General features: G+C 40.6%; 1 protein-coding gene across 1 annotated transcript in view; it reads right to left on the reverse strand.

The window, feature by feature from the left end:
* The window catches only part of ARHGAP28 (Rho GTPase activating protein 28), a gene marked incomplete at both ends in the record, with an annotated part of 72513 nt that extends 57968 nt beyond the window's left edge, over positions 1-14545 (reverse strand). Inside the window, one exon of the mRNA XM_082499037.1 lies at positions 14415-14545. Within this exon, the coding sequence (XP_082355163.1) occupies positions 14415-14545 (131 nt within the window). The remainder of the gene's footprint in view (positions 1-14414) is intronic.
* Between the last annotated feature and the right edge of the window lie 11088 nt (positions 14546-25633).

Raw genomic sequence — 25633 nt, forward strand, 5'->3', positions numbered from 1 at the left:
CTGAGTCTGTCCTTCATGAGCAACTGGACAGCACAATTAATTCCCCCGGGTGTCCATCTGTGACAAAAGTACAATTCAACAATTTTATATAGAATATTTCTATATGAAACAGAATGCAAATAGTAATGTGTGAATCAGGCCCAGTGACCACTGTAGGAAACATAGAGCAAGTGCTACTAAGATTAAGTTTGTAATAGAGTTTGTGTCCAATGAAAATTAGACAGCTACAGCAACTCAAAGCAGCCACAGAGTTGCTTTTGTTATTTATCTTGTCATTAGGGTTAAAACCATCCCATCCATCAAAAGACATTAAAAATGCTTAGAAATAACACAAATCAGAAAACTTTCTATGGTGCAGGCAGTAGAAGTGTATAAGTCAAGAATTTCCTCTCAAGATGTTATCTGATTGGTTTCTTCACACAAAATAAACTAATTTTATTTTTGTTAGGCAAGCATTGGATTGCAGAATGAGATCACAGCTAACCACGAAGCTACTCTCTTATCATAATTTCCAGGGAAGCAGGACTTTCCTATTTACATATTGTATAGGATAATAGTCAGAACTCAAATACAGTGTAACACATAATTTGACCTTAGGCATTTCAAGGGTTGCATGAAAGAAATGTACAGTCTTGACCTTTCAAAAAAGTTCTCATGTCATATCTGGTATGAACATGTATTTTCTTGTGCTTTCTTTGTTGAAACAGCTAGTGACATCAGTATGTTTCAATTACTTGTTTAGATTTCTGAGTAATTGTTTTGATTTCAACAATCGGTATTTAATATTCTAGTCACAAACTTTCGTTTCTACATAATGTAATTACAGAACTTTTCAACAGCTTTGATTTCAACATCTTTGATTTCAACAAATACATGATTAAATCAGTAATTTAAATAAAGTACCACATCAAAACTCAATGCTGAAGTCAAGATTCATTTAAAATAAGCTTAAACTAAAGAATTTTGCATGATCTTTCATCTACTTTCATCATGATTTTGGTCTATCCTTCAGTTCACTACTTAGAAATGGAAGAGTGTATCTACTCAGCAAGGTCTCTTCCAATGCTGTCAAAGACTTTCAAAGACTGACTAGCCAAGTTTTGTGTGGTGACAAGACAAATGCACAAAAAAAACCCTCATCTGCATAGCAAAAGCATTCACATGAAAGCATGGTTGTCATAAAAGCAGATTTTAGACGTTTTCTTTTTTAATTATGTACTTCCTATTTCCTTAGCTAATTGCCACTATATCCTTAAATTTTGAGTTTTCTCTCAAGTTTCTTTAGATTCTTTTAAAGATTGGAAGATTCCTTTGTTAGGTTTCTGATTGGTTGTTGTATTATTTATCTTTACAGAAGCTACGCATTCTGAAAATATGGGTAAATACATAAATCTCCACCAATCTTCTTATCTTAGGAACCTAAAAATTATTTTTATATGTATTTAAACTGTTGTCTACGATCTAAATCAATTCAAGGATTCATCGCTAGACGGCACAACATCAGCTGCAAAGACCAACAAACCTTTCCCCTTCTCAAATTCCTTATTGCAAAACCACAAAAGAGCAACTCATCAGAAGCCAAAAGTCATATCAAAAGCGTAGAGAATATCACAGGTAGAGGAAAAAATCCCACAGCTTGATACTTACAGAATTCCTTAAAATCTAGACACTTCTTTCCAGCTGCTGGCTAGAGGAGAGCTGTGCATGAGGCAGAGACACAAACAGTACATCCTTTTCTACCTGTCCACGCAGCTATTTGAAGTCTGCTAAAGAGCAAACTTATAAGCAGTTACGTAATGACAAAATAACACCGAGAAAAAACACATACATGATTTCGCGTCAGCTCTTTCACTTTCTGCACAGCAATTCCCATGAAGATCTCAATGTAGAATATTTTTTTGCTGTTAGTATTGCTCACTTTGAGTTTTTATAGCTGCTTGGAGATCTGCATCATTGCATTTGATTTCAGCTAATCAAGCATAGAAATGAACAGGAATGCAGACACACAGCACTGTAAAAAACACAGAAGGAAGTTTTTTCAAACAAAATCCCTCTATTAGGCAGCGGTTCCAGTGATGCAATCAGAATAGGAAGGAAAGTCTGTGTTGCTTCATTGTTTTGTTTGGATTTTGGGGTCCAGTGCTAACTTGTGATAATATTTCCATTTGTAAGTATATTTCTCTGAGGGCAATCCAAAAAAGTGACTATGATGAATTTAATAGGAAAAATATCCCATTGAACTTGCTAAGTTTTTCCATCACGAGTGACCATTACAGAATCTCCCCACTCAATTATCTCTCCTGTGTAGTTCAGTAGCTTTTGGCTAAGTCTATTGTTTTTTATCAACGTCCAATAAATGCACAAAGTGGATTAAATAGAAATGTAATTACAGAGAAATTTAATAACTGATCCATCCCTGTGAGGAATTTAAGAGTTTTTAGATAAGAGAATGGAGTGAATAGCATAAATTACCCAAAATAAGAACTGCAACATATATGAAGGATATAAAGTTGGTTGCAGGGACATCTAGATCTTTAGAGAGAAGCCCAAAGCCTACAGCCTACTGCCGCCAAGAGGAGTTTTGGATCTGACCTTACATGATGTGAGATGTCAATTACATTTGTAATCCAAAGATTCAACTCTCTGTAACCTCCACAGTTCAACAGTTAAAACAAACACGTCCTCTCTATAGACATGACTTATCTGATCTGCCCATCAGACCACGTAACTCTAAACAGGATTTTCCAGGTGGCATGTACAGAGCACTGTGTCATCTCTCTGGCTTTAGGTAGCATGGTTTAAATGTGAGAAAGGCCAATGGTGGCAGAATGTTAGCTTAAGCAAGCAGAATTTTTCCTTACGTCTCCCAAACATAAAATGCAGAGCAACGGTTTTGCAAAGTGAGCAAATTCTTTTCATCAAATGTAAAATTGATATTGAAGATTAAGAAGTTTCCTCCCCTCTTGCAATAATGTGTCACTTCTCTCACTGTACATAAGTATGTGTTTTTCATTGTTTATCTCTGAGACCTACTCATCACTTTCAAGTGATCTTCAGAAGATGCTAAATTTGGTCTGCTGTAACCACATTATAGGGCATTTTATAGGTTGTCACAAATGATGGAATAGTGGTATTAAGTTAAGTTTTTAACTAAATATAGATCACAGAAAAGCATAGAAAAATAAATACTGAGCTTATTATCTTCAGCTATACCAGTTGCTTAAGTATATTGACGTCAGTGAATGTTGTAAGACCTTGTGAAGATGGCCAAGGCCATAAATATGCATTTTCTGTAAAGATATCAGAAAAACTCTTCCCACTATCTATTATTTTCCTGGCTGTTTCTGTTAGGTGATTCAGACTGTTACTTTATTTCAAAGATGAATCCAATACTGTTTAAATTTATTCGAAGTCTTCAAAGGTTGCTTATCAAATATTATTGCTACTGCTATGTCCAGTGAATTCATGGGATGTGACTATCTGCGGGCTTTACTGTAGCCCCACGGATGCATATCATTTCAGTGTTTGGTTCATTTCTATTGTTGCACATCCAGAGGTCCCCTTTGGTTCAGATGAAATATAAAATCTATCCCAGTGATGGAAACTCATCACCGATAGTCTCACAGGAGGTAACTTAATCTAGCCATCCGCTCAACTGATATAATTAAGAATGCACTTTGTCAGCCTTTGAGGGTTTAACTACAGCTGGCTGGGTTCAAGGCAGTCTCAGAAACCAATCTGTTCTTAGTAACACCATCTCCTTCACAGAATTGCAGACATACTTTCAGCAGATATACCCAGCTAACTGCTGAATGATGTTTTTCCACCCACTGATGCACTGGTCAATGTCTTTTTCAGCATAACTGAAGCCCTGGATTCATGCCATGAAATGATTCAGAAACCAAAGGCTGAACTGACAGCTCAAGAATAAAGGTTATGAACCTTATTTACAGTGTTTGAATGTGGCTCAATCCAGCTTCTGAACATCATCATATTTCTGATCCATCTGATGAGATTCAATTAGAAAAGAGATTCTAATGGATATTCAAATGCTGACTGGCCTGTCTATTGTTTAAGAAATAAAGGATCTTTTAAGCTCTATTCTCTAGGAAAATCAGAACTCTACTCTTTGCGTGGATTAACTAAGTTAGGGAAAAAACAAATCTAAACAGATAAAAATTTAAGGTCTTTAAATTTATTCATCTGGACTAGTTCTGGATCCCTGTTGTATGCTTGACTCTTCTGCTGGAGTCTGCAGGGATTCAGATGGTTAATACCTTCATGATATTGTCAATAAACTTTTCTAACTGAATACCACAAGCACCACTCCTTTTTCATGTGCTTTGCTCTGGTAGGTATCTGATTTGCACAAATGAAGGAGATATTCTGTTATGGTTCAACTAAGTTGGATAAAGTTTCCCCTCCAGCCTGCAAAATATTTGAGAAAAATGCAGTATAGCTTTCCACCTATTTACTTTAAACATCTAGACATGAAAATACCCAGCCTAACCTATTAATCAGCAGACTGGCCTGTTCAGAAAAAAACATACCTTTTTTTTTTTTTTTTCCTTATCAGTCCTGAAGCATTAGTCTAAACACTTTGAATTCCAGCCTTCAAGGTTCCACCTACAGCCATGTCAGCGGGCTGGGCAGAGGCTCCCCCGGGACCAGGAGCCCTATAGCTACTGTAGTGGGTGCTGCGCCTGCTTATTGGCTTGGGCAAAATACTGTAACATCACTGTACAGCTCCTGGACACAGGCAAAGGGAGGTCAGATTTGCTTGCAGCCCCCCCATAAAAAGATATCCTGAATTCCTGTGCTATAATTGTTATGTTGGTAATTGTGAAATTCACTAAAGCCATGGATTTATTACTTTGCTGTTAAACCTTATGGTGTCAAACTGTTGGTTTGTTTGGTTTTTTTTTTTTTTTTTTTTTTTTTTTAATTATTGTATTTTCATTGCTTTATTTGGTTGCTTTTTCCCTGTAATATAGATTTCCAGTAGATGTCAGAATACAGGCATCACAACTGGGCCTTAAATACCCATAGTACATAAATTTCAGTATCCCATGTGTGAGAGCAAAAAAAAGGACTGTGACTCAAATAAAAAGGCAATACACCTCCTTCTTGCTTCAGTAAGTCTCCATGTTAGTAGGAGAAGGTTAACTCTGAAAAGTACAACTTATTGTATATTTTAGAATTCTTGATAGCACTAACAGCGTTAATTATAGACATCCTCATTACCCACATGAGTATCATACCCCATGTTAGAATCTGGAAAGAGAAAATGAGTCTCCAAGGACATTCTATGACAATAAACGCCCCGTACAAATGGGCGATTACTTACAACTACAGTGACTCATTGTTGCAAGGCACGTAATGTAATTAACTGCAGATTTACTTGTGTTCAATGTAGACTGAGGCAAACTGGTTTGGTTTGCATGGTTTTATGTATTGCTGAGTGTGGCACAGTTAACTTCAGGCCTGGCGTAGCTAAGACTTGTAAAAAAAATTCAGTGGTTAAAAAAAGCTATAAGAGCTGGAGTCCGTTAAGGATGAAATGCATCTTGAGCTCACAAAACAGCTGCAGAGTCAATGTCCCTCCCAAAAATCTGTGGTGTGCTTCCTAAATACAGAACATGGAGGTCCTGTATGTTTCAGGAGGCTTTTCAAAAATTGACATAGTATGTTCCTTTGTTTGTTTATTTTTAATTACCACTCTTCATCAAAGGCAACAGATGGCTTGATGAAATACACTTGAAGAAGGTTCTAGTAAATTTTTGACTTATAGGCTAAGTAATGTTTGCCATATATTTTGTGAATTGCCTATGATGCGTTGGTAGCCTTAAGCTTCATGCTCCATCTATGAACATGTGCATATCGTACACACACATGCAAATAAGAATAAATTTATACTTCCAGAAACCTCACATGTGTGGTAACGTCATCCTTACATTCTCATGGTTTAATTGTTTTTGTTAATTGAAAAATAGAAGGAGGAAAGGAGGGAAGAAAGCAAGCAACCGAGGGAGCATCAAAGGATTGCAGCAGATCACTGGGGATTACAGGGAATTGCATCCTCTGAGTGGAAGATGTAAGAAGGACATTACACAAAGCGGACACAATTGTTTCAACAGGAGACTAAAGACTCCCACATATTTAAAAGACCCCTCTCCTGTGCTTGGCCAGCTGTCCCTGCTTCCTTCTGCCCACCCTCTCCAAAAGCTAGCACTTTCAATGTGAAATCCTGCTGCAGCCCGAGTACAAAGGCTTCCCTTGTCTCTCTTCATCAGGATAAGCTCGGTTTCCTTTCACTTCCTTGCACATGCATGATCTGGGCACCATCTGGCCCAGAAATGGCCAAGGACAGCCAAGCCTGCAAAATATCTTCAGAGAGTGCCCTAAGCTGCACCACTCCATGTTTCACCTGTAACTACGGCAAAGATTTTATATTCACCTCTGCTACATCCAGACAAATGTTTAGGACTCGAGTTTTCAAAATATTCAAATAATGGAGGGAAGTATTGCAAGAGGAAGACAGGCCTAGTCACCATTATGATTTACTTACCTAAGACTTCATACTGATGTCTTATTCTGCAAGAATCTTATTAAATAGGAAGTGAGCCTGAGCTGAGACAAGAGATAGCCTAATCAGATTGTGCCCCCTAAGCAAAGCTATCGACAACAAATCTGAATTCTGATGGCTTGATCCCATTTCCACTGAATTCAGAGGTAAAACTTCCATTACTACCCCTAAGCACCCGAGTATCCATTAACTCAGTCAGTGTGCGCTAACAAGGCTCATATCCCACTTGACATTCCACTGCAGGATTTATTATTGACCTTTTATTAGACTAGAATGTAAAAAAGACAGAACATTTCTTGTTAGACTGAATGCTACAATTAACCAGTTCTTGCTCTCATACCAATGTTAACCTTAAAAAGGTTCTGCCATTCTCATTTTTAGATTCCGTTTTGACCACTCAGTGTGATAATCACTGGGCCAGAAAATAGGCCTGGATGATATTTTGTTCTGAGACTTTATTAGCCAGAGAAAGAGAAAGTGAAGAGAAGGATCTCTATCGCTATACCTAGAGTTTGCGTAGACTAATCCAGAATCTGGGTAACCACAGACTCTCTGCAGGGGCGTAGTTAGTGAGGAACATACTACTCACTGAGTCAAATTTAGGCCTTGTATAAATTTGTTATTCCCTGCCCAAATCTGTCCGTTGGGAAACTAGTGATTTCTGATTAGCTGGAGTCAAACATGAGGACTTACAGCTCTACAGCTTCTTCCACCTCTGGTAGCAAACTGTGAGAGTGACCTGATGTTTGATGTCCTGAGGTTTAGCACACGGGTGTTTAAAACACAGCTTGCCTTTTGCTTTACTTGTCTTTCAGCTGGTAAATTATGTCAACCCAGCTGGACTTCTACATCTGATGTAGGTTTTCAATATATACTCCCTTCTGTCTCTCTGCGTTGGTAGGGCTCTTCTACCCTCCACAAAAAGACTCGTGGTCGTTATTTTGCTCATTATATACTCAGAACAACTTCTACAGAAAGAAATGATATAAAAGGCTTGTATAGTCCTCAGGTAGAAATGCAATAATGGTAACACTAGAAATTCAATAACGGCAACACTTAGTAGCAGAGATTTCTGTCTCTCCTTTGTTCAGCCTTCTTCTGCCTAAACATCCAGAATAGGTCCATCCTAAACTGGATGATTTCGCACATCTGAAAATTCCACAGGCTTACAGCAGTCGAGTATTATACATAGCATCCTAAATAAGAAAACATAACTGTCTTCAAACGAACAAGCTGATAATAGGCTCCCTGCTTCAGTGTTTGTTCCACTCTCCTCAGAGACCAGAGGCTACGGCAGTGTCTGGAAAGTTAACAGATACAGACAGAGGAAGAAGTGAATTACAAAGAGGAGGGATCCCTCACAGAGCATCAGTCTTTCCCTTGCATTAATTACAAGGGATGCCAACTCAGGCAGTTCTGCTGACTTCTGCTAAAATAGTGCTTCAGGGTAATAGGGGATCTTTTTCAAACAACCTGTCTTATAAACCATTTCAGCTTTTGACTTCAAAATCACCACCTAAATGCCATTCCAAAACCCATTGCCACATTGTGTTGGATGGGACTCGGGGGTCAGCTGTAAATGGCGGCACCACACAATGTCCTTTGGGAGACATTTCTTTTCTCACTCCAACTCCTTTTATTTGCACACAAAGAGGAGAATCAGGTCATATACATGGGAAGGCGGTCCTTCTCCTGTCCTCCTTTGCTTCCCTGTTCCTGGCACATACAGTAGGACTTGGAAGACCACAGTATGAGATGTTTCCACCAATAGAGAAAGAAGGAGGCAGGCAATGGGGCCAAAATCCTAGAGAGGATGCCTGGCTTCAGTCACCAGCTTTGGGACATGACTCTGGACACTCTTCTCCTAGTTTCCCCCCTGTGCTCTTTTAATGCACCCACCATGGTGGTACCTGAAGGCTGCACAGAGCACGTTCCCACCCCGATGGCAGACGAGCTGCCTGCCAGCCTTACTCTGCTGTGCCACCTAGCCAGCTGGAGCGAAGCACTGCAGCGGGCCAAGTGGCTGCTGATGCTGTGGTTAGCCAAAATCCAGGATGTTAACTTGATTGTTTGCTGTGGATACTCTGCACTATTTCAGGATGTGATTCTATATTTGTACAGCGCTAACCAGATGCTTTTCGGATACTGTCCTAGCTAGGACTTTTGCTGGTCTTTCATGGTTGTGTCTTGCAGTTCCCACCACTGCACATTTTACACACATTTACACTGAATTATTTTGATCTCCTGTACAAAAATAACACTTTACGGTTCTTCATTCCTGACTGTTTGTTATGCCAATGCTGTCAGTCTGCCAAACGCAATCTGAAGGTGTCTGTGCAGGGCACGCGGGGCTCTCAGGGCCTATGTTTTTTTTTGCGGGCAGCTCCAGCCCTCATGTAATCAGAGATAAGTCACTTAGTTAAAAATGAATGGGGCAGCTGGCTAAATGCTCAACCAAACAAAATGATCAAAGGGACAGTGCCAGATGTTTTCCATCAGCTCTACATATGGAGGTACCAGGGAGAGCAGCAGGAGCACCAAACTAAAAAGAAACCAGAGAAGCCAACTCTAGTTTCAACCATAACATGAGGAACTGGCTATAAATACTACATTCCTCAGTGAGGGTCCCAGAGGACATTCTGTAGGTATTTCTAAAACCTACAGGAAAAGCGTGTCTACTATTGTCTGACTTATTTATACGCATCCTCCCAGTAAATATTTTATTAAGAATCATAATTCTTAACATCTATAAAAATATACTTAAAAAATTGTATTTTAGAAAGCTGCTAGAAATTATAAAAAGTGCTTTTTTCCACAAAATATATTTTTTGCCCAACCTGTGCCAATACAGACTTTTCCTAGTCTACTGTTCTGTGAGGTTTTCTTTTACCACTTCTTGTACATTTTAAAATCTTAATTTCATCGGTTTTGAGTCCAAGTTACTGCGAGAGGCCCAAGTCATTTCAAGATTTACTGTGGAAAAGGAGCCAGCTTTTTATTTTTGTCTTCTAGGGAAGTTTATGGTAGAGTGAGATAAACATCCAAAATAGTTAAGGTTGTTTATCCTGCATCACTTAGAAGACATTCTTGACATCACTTGTATACAACTGAGCAGGGAAGCTGCTCAATCAGCGCTGACAGAAATTAAGCCCAGATCACCCAGCCTCGGGGCATACAGACCTTACTTCAGCGTGATAAAATCTGCTTCTGTTGGGATAAAACCTGAACTGCTCATATGGCTCCTTTTGTCACAAGCCAAATTTTGGTGCATAAAGGCTCCTCCTCCAGTTTTGTCCTTCCAGAGACAGCCATTATTTCAGACACTTTACCTCACGGTGACATATCTCTGTAGTGTCTTGAGGCTTGCAGGAGGGGATGGATATTGCACAAGGATCTGCTGCCATGTTTGTCCACTGTAATGAATTTACTATTGGCCCCAAATCTAAAAGTCTTTGGCTTGGAGAGCAGGGATCCTGGAAGCTACCAGCAGGTAACTCAAGGCAAAATAGAAACTTCAGAAAATTTCCTGTTCTTTTTTGACTCCACACTTTAATGTTGCTGCCTGAAAGTGACTCCCTGACAGTAGGAGGAGGGAGACATGCTGAACATGAAGAGATTGAAAAGGCATTTCCCTGAAACAACTGGCAGTGCCAGACTTGCCCTTGACTAGGGGGGAAGCTAAGAAGGAGTCTTGACTGAGTTGTTCAGAGGTGCTGAAATCCACTTTGTCCTTTACCTTTATGTAGCATGCTCTTAGGTTTAGTAGTATATATGCTGCTCTTTGCATGAGTATTGATTATAAAGATGTTTATTCTGTGTATAAAAAGCTTGACGTGCCATTTAAAAGCTGCTCTAAACCCATTCTGCAAGAACAAAGCCCGTGAACAGACTTTTTCTTTCCTCTGATTCTTATCTCATGCACATATAAGCCTAAGCCACACATTGCAGTGGAAATATCTGCGAGTGCAGTGCAGGATGAGCTCTTTGCTGGTAGATGTGCTAGTAACAAACAGGCTGAGGAACTCTCATACTTGAGTCAAGGAAAGCTTGGGCATGACTCACTTAGGAATGCTTTGTACTCCCCTAATTGCATAATTACCTTAGAGAGCTCACTGGCCATTTGGCATAGAGGTCATGCCTGTTTCCTCTGAGCACAGGAACAACTCCTCCTAGCGTCTCCTAGCAGGATAAAAAGGACATCTGAGGAAGACATATGGCCGTGGCCCCACTTTTCCTCTATATAATCCAGGAGCAGTATTTGTGCACGACTACAAAGTTCTTCCTTCTCTGAAGCGAGGTTGGAAAAGTTGACCATTACTCAACATAAATCAACACTTTCACCTTTGCACTGACACAGTATCTGTATTGAAAGGCATAATGTGATATTCTGGGGTGTTTGGTACTGGTACTTGTGACATCTGAGTTCTAATAAATGGGATTAAAAAAAAGTAAGGGGGATGCCACGAGGCCAGGAATCTTCCCCACTATAGTCATATGCCATAGGGTTAGTCTGACTGCGAAGCAGAGAAAAGAGATCTCCCCAGCACCTTGTTCTCAAAAGCAATATGTAAAAAAAAGATAGATAATATAAATCCTATAAGCAATTGCAATCATGCGACGAAGATGACAGGTGAAGTGAAGGGACTTGAGTGTCCCATGAGAAAAATGGAAAATGAACTTGCTAGTTCCATTAATGGAATGAAAGGAAGACTTGGCTGGAGAATTCTCCTGGATCTCTAGCAAACTCAAGAGTGCAGTTTTCAGAGCTCACCCCGTGTGTAGAACAGGTAAAGTGAGTAAGTCTGCAAGAAGGAACAGAAGGAGAAAGATAGAAATGAATGATATAGATAGCTGAGGAGGAGATATTTAAGTATAGCTATTTTTAGTCCCCTTGATGCTCTCTTGTTCTGGAGAATGGATGGAATTTGTGGTCCCTCTTCTTCACCTTTTTATTAATGTTATCCAAATGTAAATTTGGAAGCTAGAATTGTCCTTTGCAGATCGGGAATGGCATCACTATGTCGTCAAACATTCATCTCGCTCTCCCCTTCATTACACCTATGAATTTACTGTCCTTCATTACACACTGATGCATCTTCCATTTGAAGCAGCTAAAGCACATCTTCTCCTGTCCCCCTTACAGTCCACCAGCTAATATTGCCTAACATATAAGGGGGTATATACACTCTCCGACTCCTGGGCTTATGAATGTCAATACTTGCAGCCGCTATACTTCATGCTGATGCTAGTACTGTTGGTGTGTTTTAGCCATGTGCACAGGCCGCCTACCTGATTGGCCCTTCAAGAGTTGTAGGCGGATGTGAAACCAAGTGGTCTGATGCATCTAAGTTACTTTATTAGCGTAAAGCTTGGTGTCCATGGGCTTCTCAGCTGCGTAATTGGATTGCCAAGAGTATTTAAAATCACTCAGTTGTTTAGAGGTTCATGATGGCTACTTAAACCTTTCCTTCTTTTTTATCAGTGTATTTTTAAATAGTGGGAAACAGAGCAGTTTAATGTCAACTGAGGCTGCATTAGCTTCCCCTTTCTGTGAGAAACCTCTGCTTAGAAGGTTCCCAAAGTGAAAGTGTTTGCAAGAGAAAACATAGCTGGGAGACACACATCCAAGCCTGGCTCTGGTGAGTGGAGCTGTTTGTCTGATATAAAGGGAGTGTCACTCTAAAGCAAGAGAAATTTTTTGGGGACAGGAAAGAAAATGAAAGATCTTGATTCCAGAGCTGAGAGAGAGCTGGTCAGCAGTTTATCAAGTAGAAAGCTAATATCCAAGACTGTTTCTGTTCTCACAGATATATATCTGAAGTATGGACTTCATTAGAGCTACATCTAACTAAAACCAACTGAATTCAGAGGGAAGTCAGGCTCTGGGTCCCAACTGCTTTTGTTATCAAACAAAAAGTAGGCAACACCTCTGCTCCTTGCATGCTTTTTTGAATCATTCTCCTGCAGAGTCAAGGAGTTAGCATGCCGTAGTGTGGGTGGCTGTCCTGGGGATCAAGGAACACCAGACAGAGTCCATAGTAAAGCTTCTTGCATTAGAATGGCGGCAGAGGAAACTATACAGAAAATGCAGTCCAGGAAAGAGTTCTTAGAAGATGAAATAAGGATTAAGCCAGAGCCTGTTTCACCATTTGCTAAAACGCTCAGTGCATTTGCCTTCATGGATTCTGCATTCCAGAGGACTGCATGCTGGGTTAATAAAATCCCTCTCTTGAACAGGCTTTGGAAACTCAGACGGTCAGTGACTGCCCATATGGCAGAATTTGGCTACTGCTATAAGACAGCTGCAGGAAGTTGAGGACAAGAAAGGGGAGAGAGCACCAAAATCTTACGGACATATAGACATATAGAGAGACACATGGCTTTGCCTCATGGCAGGAGCTTCCAAAATATGTTCCTCATTGAAATGCCAGGATCATCTTTCTTTTTTCTTTAAGGAACTGCAATTTGCACTTTTGCTTTTTTCAGGTGATATGTATGTGATTTAAACCCTCATACACCCTGAGCTTAAGTTTCAAGAGCATTTTAAAACAATTAGCACACCTACAAGAAAAATAGCAAAGCACCACATTTCCGTTGCTCACAGACTCAAAGGGAGGTGATTGAGTTTTAGCATTCTTCCTTGGGGAAGAAATGTCATGCTCCCCAGTAACCCAATGCCAAGCCACTGCTCTCTGTTTTGAGTAGCAAATGCCATTCTTACTGCGTCTAAAAGCCCAGACTGTGTTTCTTTTCTTAACATGAAATTGTGTATTTTGGTACTGCTCTCAAACAACAGTTTAACAGAACAAAGGAGTTATCTTTATGAGACAGCCAGGGAAATACACAAAGAACAGGAAGATGCAGCTAACCTAAATAATGGCATTGAAAACAAAATAGCCATCAGGCTATAAATAAACAATATGAAGTAAATATCATTATTTTCATTAAGAGAAGTCACGGACTTAATTCCTGCAGATAATGACATCTACTGTTTTCGCAGACTTCAGTTCTCATTTTTTTCAGTCAAGCCACAGAATAACATTTCCTACTTTCTTCAACTTTTTACAGTATGAACTTTCATACCACTTCTTTTGGAGAAAATTGCAAACCCCAGACACGTACGTTCAGGAGAAAGGTCAGATTTTCTAAAACAATAAAATTGCCCAAACTGCTGTTTTTGATTTGTGCACATACATGCATTCTTACAGAGCAGGGAAGTAAACATACACACGACTGCATTAATTAAGACAATGCTTAGTTTCCTGCGACCCAAAGGAATTTTCGTATTTAGACCAAGTCTTTAACGATGCAGGCTCCCATTGTGTGCATGCGGGTGTGCAAAGCAGCAACTGCAAATTCACAGAAAGGCAAGGGCTGGTCCTGACAAGGTGGGTAAATGGGGAAGGAATTAAATAATCCTCTAAAGCGAAGCCAGAATCAACTTTCTGAGTGCCAGATTCAGTCACTCCAGCCTTCTCACTTTCCATAATACAGTCCTAAATGATCTGAGCAGATGCCTGATTCAATTCACGTGCTTTTTTTTTTCCTGGGGATTGTCTTGTTGAGTATCTTGGGCAGGAAACTGGACTGATCTGTTGACTTACAAGATTTAAAATAAGCACTCGCGTTTCCCCCTCCCAATCCTGACCAGCGGCACTGGGCTGAATCACTTCCCCAGTGGAGGCAAGAAATGTGTGAGAGAAAAGTGCTCGTGAAGTGGCCGAGCGATTGGGAAACACTCTCGGGCTGACATACAGTCAACAAAACCCACGACTGACCCCGGCAAAATGTCAGGGCATGGTACCGGTCCCCATCCCCCAGGCTTTACCTGCTGGTGGGCGAATGGCTGGGGGGGATGTCCTGCACAAAGCTCTGCTCCATGCCTGGGATCCTGGCTGGGCTGTGGGGATGGTAGGCTGTCAGGACCACGCTGCCCGAGTCCTTCATCTCCATGGTCATAGGCACATGTCGGCCCTGTTGCCGGTGACAAAGGCGACTGGGGGGGTCCCAACAGGCCCCAAGAGGAGGGCGAGGGGTCCTGTCACGAGCAGGAGTGCATGGCCTGGCTCCGTCGCAGCCTCTCGCCACCGTTTGCTGTCAGGAGAGCTGTGTAACTGAGACACGGCTCCTCTCCCTGTCAGGAAAGCTGAATTAGCATATATTCAAAAACACCGCCCACAAAACAACCCACGGGGAAGTTACTACGTTCCTAGGAAACTAGAAACCTGAGATAATCCGGCATGGCACCGAGCGACTGCCAGGAAAACTTCTTGCTTGCTTTCTTTTTGTTTCTTTTTTAAGAGTCAGTTTCTTAATACTCCTCCTGCTCCTGAAATAGGCTTGACTAAGTGAAATTATTTGCCAGTTAAGCAGCAGGACGAGTGGAGAGCACTGCTCAAACACAAAATGTGGTTTGGCAGAGCGGGGAGTGACATTTAGGCTGCTTACACCAGAGATTCAGAAACGGAGTAGGCTCCGCTCTGTTTAAATAATCAAGGAGCAAGAACCTTGATTTCCTACATGCTGGATCATTTATGTGGCAGGGAACTGCACTTGCTTTCTTCTGAAAACAGATTAAGCTTTTGTTTTGCCTGATATGGGTGCATACGTAATGAGAAAGGCACTGGGAAACGAGTGAATTATTTTTACAATAGTGTGCGTTCATCTGGAGCAATCCCATAAATAAATACACTCCGAGGCGCTTGATTTTTTTTGTGCTTGCACTTGATGTTTGTATGCTAACTGAATGTTTTTCTCTCAAAAGGAAACCAGCAATAAAAAATACTGGGGTTCAACTCTGGAGTAACTACAGAGAAAACTCTGTAGACAAAATGAGAAAACTCACGCAGCCTTTTATTTTTTTATTTTCCTCTCCCACTTCTCCAGAGTTTGTTGGGTTTTTTTGTTTGTTTGTTTTGTTTTGTTTTGTTTTGTTTTGTTTTGTTTTTTTAATCTTTCTGATAAATGCCTATTCCTGAAATCTCTTGTCCTGCCTATGAAATCGTGGGAAGGTTGTCCCTAATTTTACTCTATGAGCCGGAGCTCTCTGGGCGCCTTGTGAACACGTGGGTGAAACACCAGCCTCTGTGCACCTTTGTCAGAGCTGCGGGCGGCATCCCCAGTGCGGGTACTGTGCAAAATGCCTCTCAGGCTCCTCTTTCGCACCCCCACCTTGAGTGAAGGTGTTTTCCCTAGCGCTGCTATAGGGGCTGCCCAGATTACACTGTGGGTCTCTCCCGCTGGTGAAGTAGCTCAGGTTTTGAAGGGCACAAAAATGATTCATCCCTTCTCCACCTTCCCCCTGAGCTCTGTATCCTGCCTGGAGGGGCAGGACGGTTTCAGTCAAATATATTGCTGCGACTCATGCAGGCAGTGCCCGAGTTAATTTTAAATTAGCCAGCACAGGACACTGATAACAGCACACTTGGCAGCACTTCTTGCCAGACTCACCCAGGAAGCATAAATATTTGAACATGCAGAGCCTTTAGGCTTGCTCTTGCTACGCTGTTAACATGTTCTGGATTAAATATTTTAAAGCCAGGTTGCACAGGGTAAAATCATGGTTGCTTCCATGGCAGCATGGAGGTCCTCTGGGAGCCACCATGCAGCCATATGTTAGAAATGAAGGAGAAGGCTCTAAACTAACTCTGGAAGCATTGCCTACGGCCCATGGCATCAGGACTATATCCCATGGTGCCTCCAGGGAGTACCAGAATCAATGCAATAACCGGTGAAGACTTCATTGTACTCTGTGACTACTGGGGTATTCAGGAGAGGGATAGGGTCTGAAAAATTAGGATAGATGCTGTCATGGACCTTATATCCCAACTCTGTGGAACACTGACCGAACGCCAGGCTGATGCCTGGCTGCTGGATGAGCAGGGATGCTGCTGCTAATGTAATTTTTTTCCCGTCCTACCCTGACTTTACATTCCCCTTCCTGGACCAGAAGGTGGGTACCCCATTTCTCTTATGAGGGGGAGTAAATTGTAAATATAAATTTGTATTTGGCAGAAGTGCAAATAGATATTTTGAAAATTAATCAGTCAAAACACACTTATCAAACTGAGAACTAAAAAGTTATGAAAATAAATTATAAAATATCTGCTGACACCCTTTAAAGGCATTCTCCACACTTTATGTCAAGAAACTAACCATGTGAAGAAATGCACATCGTGGAAGGCACCAAACACCATCAGAAATGGAGTAGGTGCCCCTTAGGAGATCAGGCTGCGGACAAAGTATTGGCTGCAAATCCAGGAAAGTCTTTTTTTCTCCCCTTCCTAGCATCATACCACTAGGCTTTCTCCAGTACCACCAGACAACAAAATGATGGTTATGCGCTTTAGGCTATGTGTAGAAAAAACCCACAGTAGAAATACCATGTATTTTTAGTATTACTTTTATTTCCTCTCTTCCCATAATAAAAAAAAAATAATCGAACACCAATATGACTTAGAAAAGAATACAGCTACCCTCTCAATAGTAAAATTCATCTAAAGAAAAGAGGCCCACACATTAAATGGGATTTTCTCTCTAAGAAAAATAAACATGGAAGATTTTATTTGGAGATTTATAAAGTGCTGGTGCATAAACTGGAGGCTTGTATGGAAATGGCAGCCTGTTTGGCACAAGTACAAATAGATATTTTGAAAATTAATCAGCCAAAATACGTATATCAAACTGAGAGCTAAGAATGTTTATATGCGTAATGGCTCTTGGGGTTAGACATCTGCATATTAGTGAAAACTAAAAATGATGCTAAATCATCTAGAGATGCACGTCAACCAGTAAACAAGGTTTTAACTGGTCAAATAATTCAGCCATAGGAAAAGCGTACAAGGCAATGTAGGCCAGATTCCGCCTTCAGTTCTATCTGTGCAATTCCGTTAGTTAAAGGAGAACTTATTCTCCTGGTTTCTAAAGAAGCAAGTAAGAAAACATTTTAGTCCAAAACGCTTCTGTTTCTACAGGATACTAGATCATGGAGTACTCAGGACTGTGATATTTCCCATTGCTTTATCAGGTAGTTAATAGCTCCATAGACCTTTCAAATACATTGGAAATGCCAGTATGGTGAGAAATAACATTGTGAAGATGTTTTTGGAGACAATGAGTAAAGTGAAGTTACAGCAAGAGAAGAATCTGTGGGGAGTTTGTAGCCAGTGAACCCGTGAGCAACTCCTTCGGGTTTGGTAGGCAAGGACATTATGCTTTTGAATTTTACATTGTGCTTGTGCCAAAGGCAATGCTTTGCACTTTCACAAGTTTGATAAGAGTTGTTTATATATGGATCAGTGGGTCCAGACTTTGAGAACAAGTAATGAAAAACCTTTATTAACCTATTGTTTCAGAAACCTAAGTCAGTGGCAATATAGAATCATAGAATCATAGAATGGTTTGGGTTGGAAGGAACCTTAAAGGTTGTCTAGTCCAAGGCCCCTGCCATGGGCCATGACACCTTCTACTAGACCAGGTTGCTCGAAGACCCATCCAACCTGGCCTTGAACACCTCCAGGGATGGGACATCTACAAATTCTCTGGGCAACCTGTGCCAGTGTCTCACCATCCTCATTGTAAAAAAATCATTCCTTATATCTAATCTAAATCTACCCTCTTCCACTTTAAAATTGTTACCCCATGTCCTATCATTACACTCCCTGATAAAGAGTCTCACCATTCTTTCCTGTAGGCCCTCTTTAGGCACTGGAAGTCATCTGTAAGGTCTCCCTGGAGCCTTCTCTTCTCCAGGCTGAACAACCCCAACTGTCTCAGCGTGTCCTCATAGGAGAGGTGCTCCAGCCCTCTCATCATCTTTGTGGCCCTCCTCTGGACTCGCTCCAACAGGTCCATGTCCTTCTTATGTTGGGGGCTCCAGAGCTGGATGCAGTACTCCAGGTGGGGTCTCACGAGAGCGGAGTACGGGGGCAAAATCACCTCCCTTAACCTGCTGGCCCTGCTTCTTCTGATGCAGCCAAGGATACAGTTCTCTTTCTGGGCTGTGAGCAAGCATTGCTGGCTCATGTTGAGCTTCTCATCAACCAACACCCCCAAGTCCTTCTCCTCAGGGCTGCTCTCCAGCCATTCTCTGCCCAGCCTGTATTTGTGTTTGAGGTTGCCCCAACCCAGGTGCAGGACCTTGCACTTGGCCTTGTTGAACTTCATGAGGTTTGCAGGTCCACCTCTCAAGCCTGTCCAGATCCCTCTGGATGGCATCCCTTCCCTCCAGCGTGTTGACCGCTCCACTTAGCTTGGTGTCATCTGCAGACTTGATAAGGGTGCAGTCCATCACACTCTCTCTGTCGTTGATGAAGATATTGAACAGTATTGGTCCCAAAACAGACCCCTGAGGGACACCACTCGTCACTGATCTCCATCTGGGACACTGAGACAATTGAAGAGAATTTTGTCTTTAGATATTCTAATATTGTGACACCATAACAGCAAAGATCGATGCATAAATCACTACCACCCTCATAAAACAGCACTTTCATAGTATTTAAAAACAAGGAATACCTTTCTTAAATGTTAAAACAGTGGTTAAAAGGGAAGGAGGGATTAAGTATGTACATACACTTATCCTAAGAAAATTTGCATATATACAGCTCCTTAAGTATTTGACCAGCCCCTGGAAAACAGTAGTTTTAAAAGGTTAATGTTATAAAGCTCTATCTGGTTGGCTTTTTATACAAGAAATTATCTTCCTTTTTTTTTTTTTTTCATTACAACTCTAATTGTATGATGTGGAATATATAAATATTTATAAACAGCTATATAAAATTTTAAGATAAGGACTTCTTTTCCTTGTACAAAATGCAAACGTCCAACCCAATTCTACTGTTCCAGAGGCATCAGGATGGATACACACATGCTGGAAATGCTCATTGCTGTCTATCCCTGACCATTTTTCCCCTTCCATGCTGCAAAGAACAGTTCTCATTTTCAGCTCATCCTTACAGAAACATTTCAGGGAAGCACCCAGCCTCTCCCAATGCTACTTTTCCTAAATTGACCACATTACCACTCCTTCATGTAATTTTAACTTACTGCCTCAGAACAAAAAAACAGACCACAGCATTCAGCTGTGGATGTCAGCTGTCCCAGCTGAAGTGGTTAGATCAACATGTCATGAAGGAATATGAGCCTACTGGATGAATGAAAGGATATGAGCTTTTTCTTAAAGTAAACCTCCAGAAAACCTTATTGTGGCAGACAGATTAAGGAAGTTTCCTTTTCTGTACATAATTAACATGGGAATAATATATGGGTAGTCTAGTCTGGGCTAAGGAGAACCAACTTTTGAACTCCTAGAAAATAAATGAGGGCCATTGCTAAGCAAGCAGCTACAAAAATTTGCCTAAAGACTTTTTTTTTTCTATGCTTTTGTGTCTTTTTTAAGATGAAAGAATCCACAGTAAATCACTCAATAAAAAAATGACCGTGTTAAAGTTCACTAAAGTATGATGTATATTTAAATTGGGCCTGGGACTGAAATATGCAAGGTTATATTTAACAAAGATGAATGTTTTGTTTCATACTCTAACTAAAAACCTTTGAAACACCACCACTTGCCACAATACCTGACTTCTCTTTGCCTAAATAGCCTTGATACTTAGCCTGTTTGTAAAGGATAAGCAAGTTTTCTCAATGTTGCTTTTAATCTCAGTTTGAAAAGAGGAAGAAAGCAGAATGACAAAGATTTTCCTCTAATTTGGGGGGAGGGGAGTGTTGGCTTATGAATTTGTCGATGTTCTAAAAGCAATGGGTGTGTTTTGATGCTACAAATGAATCTCACCCATTCACTCACAATCCCAGCTGCCCACACAGAGGCCCACAAACACCTCACCTTTGTAGTGGAAAAAAAAGACTGTCATCCTTCCGGCATCGCAGGAATAGAAAGCACAGAGGCTAAATCAAGGATTAGAAACTATCCTCCATGATGCATAACATTCTTTTAAAGGAAATATAAACCTCAAGCCACATTGAAAATTTTCCTGATGCAAGAGTCAGCCCTTTCTGAGAGCCTTTTTTCACAGGAGGTATTGGCACTGAGCAGCAGAAGACTCACACACCACTGTTGACTTTCATGCAACTTTGTGGCATTCCTCATTTTCAGTGTCCAGGTGCTTTTTGCCCACACCAACTCTTTGCTGTGGTGAGTCCTTCTGCCCTCAACCCCTCAAGCATTTTTCCATCCAAATGACGAATTAAAGACAAGAGATAACTTCCCCACATACACACAAAGCATGGAGAAATACAGTTGTTCTAGGTTTGGTTTCTTAACACAGATAGATACAAGATTTAGTGCACACTACTGCCTGAACAAGAAGGATGAGGAAATTCAGGCGGTGTTAGGATGGCATTTTTCTGTGTATTGCTCCATTCTATTTCCTTTGATTTAATCAGTGAAAAATGCTGTGTTTTACACGACTTCCTTTTAAAACTTAATCTAACCCAAGTTCACATTAAACTGGTCCAAGATTAACTTCAAAGTTTTGTGAATTCTGTCCAATTTTGTTCTGGCAAATTTAAGCTGGAAGCAAGCAATGAAATTCAATACCAAGAGATTTTTGTGCGATTTGTAGTTCAAAGGGGAATTTTGCACTTCCCAGGGCTCTGTGGGCCTACTCTTATGATATAATGGTAGATGCCCCCACCATCTCGGGACAAGAGCTCCCAGCTGACAAATCTCATTCTTCTCAATGACAGCCCCCCTTGGAGATAAACTGAAAAGGCTGTTTAAAATCAATGTGAAAAATGTCTTAGTTCCCTTCTAAGCAACAGACATTAAATTTACCATACAAAGGTTGCCCATCATGTTACTGCTACAATGATTACTAATTAATATTATGTAAATATATATTAATATTATTAGTGACAATGAAAATTGCTTTTTCATCTCTGTAAACAAACTGCTGACTTTCTGTGTGTTTATACTTCTTGTATATGGCTGTCACAGATGTTCTTCAGCAGAAGAGCTGAAAGCTTGATTGTACATCTTTGTTGGTGATAAGGACAGTAGGATTGAGTGCACCCTTATCAAGTCTGCAGATGACACCAAGCTAAGTGGAGCGGTCAACACGCTGGAGGGAAGGGATGCCATCCAGAGGGATCTGGACAGGCTTGAGAGGTGGACCAGCAAACCTCATGAAGTTCAACAAGGCCAAGTGCAAGGTCCTGCACCTGGGTTGGGGCAACCTCAAACACAAATACAGGCTGGGCAGAGAATGGCTGGAGAGCAGCCCTGAGGAGAAGGACTTGGGGGTGTTGGTTGATGAGAAGCTCAACATGAGCCAGCAATGCTTGCTCACAGCCCAGAAAGAGAACTGTATCCTTGGCTGCATCAGAAGAAGCAGGGCCAGCAGGTTAAGGGAGGTGATTTTGCCCCCGTACTCCGCTCTCGTGAGACCCCACCTGGAGTACTGCATCCAGCTCTGGAGCCCCCAACATAAGAAGGACATGGACCTGTTGGAGCGAGTCCAGAGGAGGGCCACGAAGATGATGAGAGGGCTGGAGCACCTCTCCTATGAGGACACGCTGAGACAGTTGGGGTTGTTCAGCCTGGAGAAGAAAAGGCTTCAGGGAGACCTTACAGATGACTTCCAGTGCCTAAAGAGGGCCTACAGGAAAGAATGGTGAGACTCTTTATCAGGGAGTGTAATGATAGGACATGGGGTAACAATTTTAAAGTGGAAGAGGGTAGATTTAGATTAGATATAAGGAATGATTTTTTTACAATGAGGATGGTGAGACACTGGCACAGGTTGCCCAGAGAATTTGTAGATGCCCCATCCCTGGAGGTGTTCAAGGCCAGGTTGGATGGGTCTTCGAGCAACCTGGTCTAGTTGAAGTTGTTCTTGCTCATTACAGGGGTGTTGGACTAAATAGCCTCTAAAGGTCCCTTTCAACCCAAACTATTCTATGATTCTATGAAAATTATTATGAAAAAGACTGTAGCCCCTTTCTTGTTACAATCATTACATTTCCTGTTACTGTAAGCAATTTCAGATTCAATATTTTTGTAACATTTTTAACCTGTAAACCATTCCACTTCTAGGAAGGCTTTATGTAATGTGCAATTGGTATTTCCCTGTTACTATGCAATGATTTCTTTCATTGTGCCATCTTGTAACCGGTTTATTTCCCAGGGAGCAGCAGGAAGCCACAGTTCTGCTTGTGTATTGGAAAGTTGTACCAAGCCAGACGGTCACCAGAGCACCATTCTTTTAATTGAACCAGGCTTTGAGCTATGTTCTGAGGGACTTGTGTAAAAACTGATGAAGCAAAGTATAGAGCTGTTAACATGAACCACTGATGTTTATCAGGCACATAATGAAAGCCAAGTCAATATCAGCTATATTGTATTGATTGCATTCTACTCCTTTTCAAATCAAGAGCTATGGTTTTTAAAATTACGAAGTGTAATAGCACTATTAACTGGATCTCCCACATCTACACCCAAGAGGAGAAACCTCAAGTTCTCCTTCCCATCTAGAGTAGAGGGGTATATTTCAACCAAACATAGCTTACATCTTCGTTCTGCTTGGGCATTCTGTCTTGATGATTTGAACTCCTGAAGTTGTTAAATTTACTTTTGGCTTTCTGATGCAAAAATGAAGAAATTATTCTTCTTATCTGCTAATTTTTTCATAGTACCGCCATATCACCACTAAAGTAGTGGCTGAGGTTGTTGGAGGAGTCTTATTCATGTATTGGTCATGCAACATGATATCTCAGACCTTCCCTGAAATATCTGTGTGTGTATTGAATGTAAGCGAGGGCAAAAATAAGCTTTGTGATCCTTGCATAATAAGATGCAGAATGATGCAGGTGTTCAAGTAGTGGGTCTGGGATCCACACAGTGGATCTCTTCACCTACCCCATATAGAACCCACTTCTAGAAATGCTGTGAGCATGTTGCTATCACCGGACAGTCAAGCATTCTCAAGCTGACCTAAGAGAACTTCATACAACACTCATTTCTCAATTTTGAATGAACTGAAAAGTTGCCATGGTCATGACCAGGAACATGTGAATTTCTGCATTCTGAATTTTGGTCAGTCCTTTAAATATCTGAGTTACTGCAGAATAAAGTGAGTTCTACTCAAAAGTGATTTTCCTATTTTGATAGAGACATTTTATATATTAATAATTTCAAATTTAGATCTGCCACAAAAGTAAATAGATGCTTATTGACTTACACCAGATCTAAATATTTTCAGTAAGAGGAGGAACAAATAAACCTGATTAAAATCTCTATAGATTAATTTAATGCCATAAGTTTGGTATAATTTTAAATCCTAATGCTAAGGCCTCTGTAGTTTATGAACAGTAAGAAGAGAATGCTCTCAAATTAAAATAAAACAGTTTGACTATATCTAAACAATTTAATATGCAGCTGGAAAGCACTGGAATGTACAATTATTAATGGCCATTTGCATTTTGAAATCATATTATCAAAGTTATGCATTTACTTCATAGTATTGCTAAATTAAACATATCTGTGGGAAAGGTGTATTCCATTAATCTCTGTGTGAACACTCAGTGTTTCGGGAACAGAGACATTGAACTGACTGTTCCAGGAAAATGCAGGATGCCTGTGGCATAACCATAGAGGGAACCTAAGCTGCCTGACTCACAGTCCTCTGCCTTAATCACATGTGATGATGCAGCTTAATTAATCAACAGTTTGGAAAGTACTTTTGTAAAGGAACGGGTGAAAAAGATAATGTATTTAGTGAGCCACAAAAAGAGAACTACAACGGGAGATATGGAGAACACACCATGTGAGCCACAGAAATGAAATGGCTTCCCTGCAAGTGGCTAGTTAGCAATTTATTCTCTGCAGAGGGTATGTGCTAATTTTGGTGAGATGTCTAGGGAGACTAGAGGGCATTCCACCTAATAATTATTAAATCATCCAGATTTGTCCTAAGCGGAGACGCATAAATGAACATAACTTTGCTAAGCTCATTAACAGTAAAGCTTCTAGGCTACTTTGATGGCACAGTGTTGAACACCATGAGCTTAAATATGTTTTAGAAGCACTAGAAATAAATTTTGCCACTGGTCCAAATGGGTGGTTGCATCACTGTGGTGAACTAAATGAGTAATGATCAGCAAAGGGTGACAGTAGGGAATTTTGCAATATAAAGCATCTGGGAATTACTGGCTTGGGAGATTGCAAAGAACATTTCCAGTTTTTTGCTTAACAAGGTCAAACGCGAGCCTTTCCCTCTTTGATACTGGTACCAGGAATTTTGTTTCATAGTTGGAAGATATATTGGAGTTTGAGGACATGGAAATTTAGCATTAAACTTTGTCATTGCACACCGTTCATAGAAAAATAAGGATTCCCAGGGTTATTGTGCCAATTTTGTTAGTGTAAATTGCTAGCCTTCTCAACAGAACAGAAAAAAAAAAATTGCAGTTATCCCAAAGGCATTTCTGTTAGAGGAAAAAAATAACATGTAGTTATTATTTATTTGTTTCATTTGGGTTTTGTTTTTATTCATGTGTAATTTATTGGTGGCCTCAATGGGCTGCAATCCATGGTATGCAACCCTATTAAAACAAAACAAAGTCCCACCAGGAATGAAATGGATCCATTTTCTCCGGATTAATTTAATAGATGAATGTTTCACACAACGAGGAAGCCAAGCCTGCAGATGACTTGGTTTTGGTTTGGAACTTCAGGGAACAGATGGGAAAGCAGCAGCATTAATATACCTTAATGGATCCACAGGACCACATTTATTAATTGGCTTCAGTTCAGATTTTTTTTTTTTTTTTTTTTTTTTTTTTTGCAGTGACTGTGCCTTGTTGAATCACCTCAGAGACTTTTCAGAAACTTTTCCCTGCATTTCTCTACTGTATTTTTCCCTACTTTTGGTCCTACCTTTTTTGCCATGCTTGATTATATGTTTCAGTCTCAAAAAAGCATGGGCAGTCTCTAGCTGTTGTTGCAAAGCAACTATCATACAGGAAGATGCTTGAAGGACTGAAGGGAATAGGTAAGAATGTGCCCTCTCGGCCCCTGCTGCAGGG

This window comes from Vanellus vanellus, assembly GCF_965231255.1.
Source record: "Vanellus vanellus genome assembly, chromosome: 2".
Taxonomy (NCBI): domain Eukaryota; kingdom Metazoa; phylum Chordata; class Aves; order Charadriiformes; family Charadriidae; genus Vanellus; species Vanellus vanellus.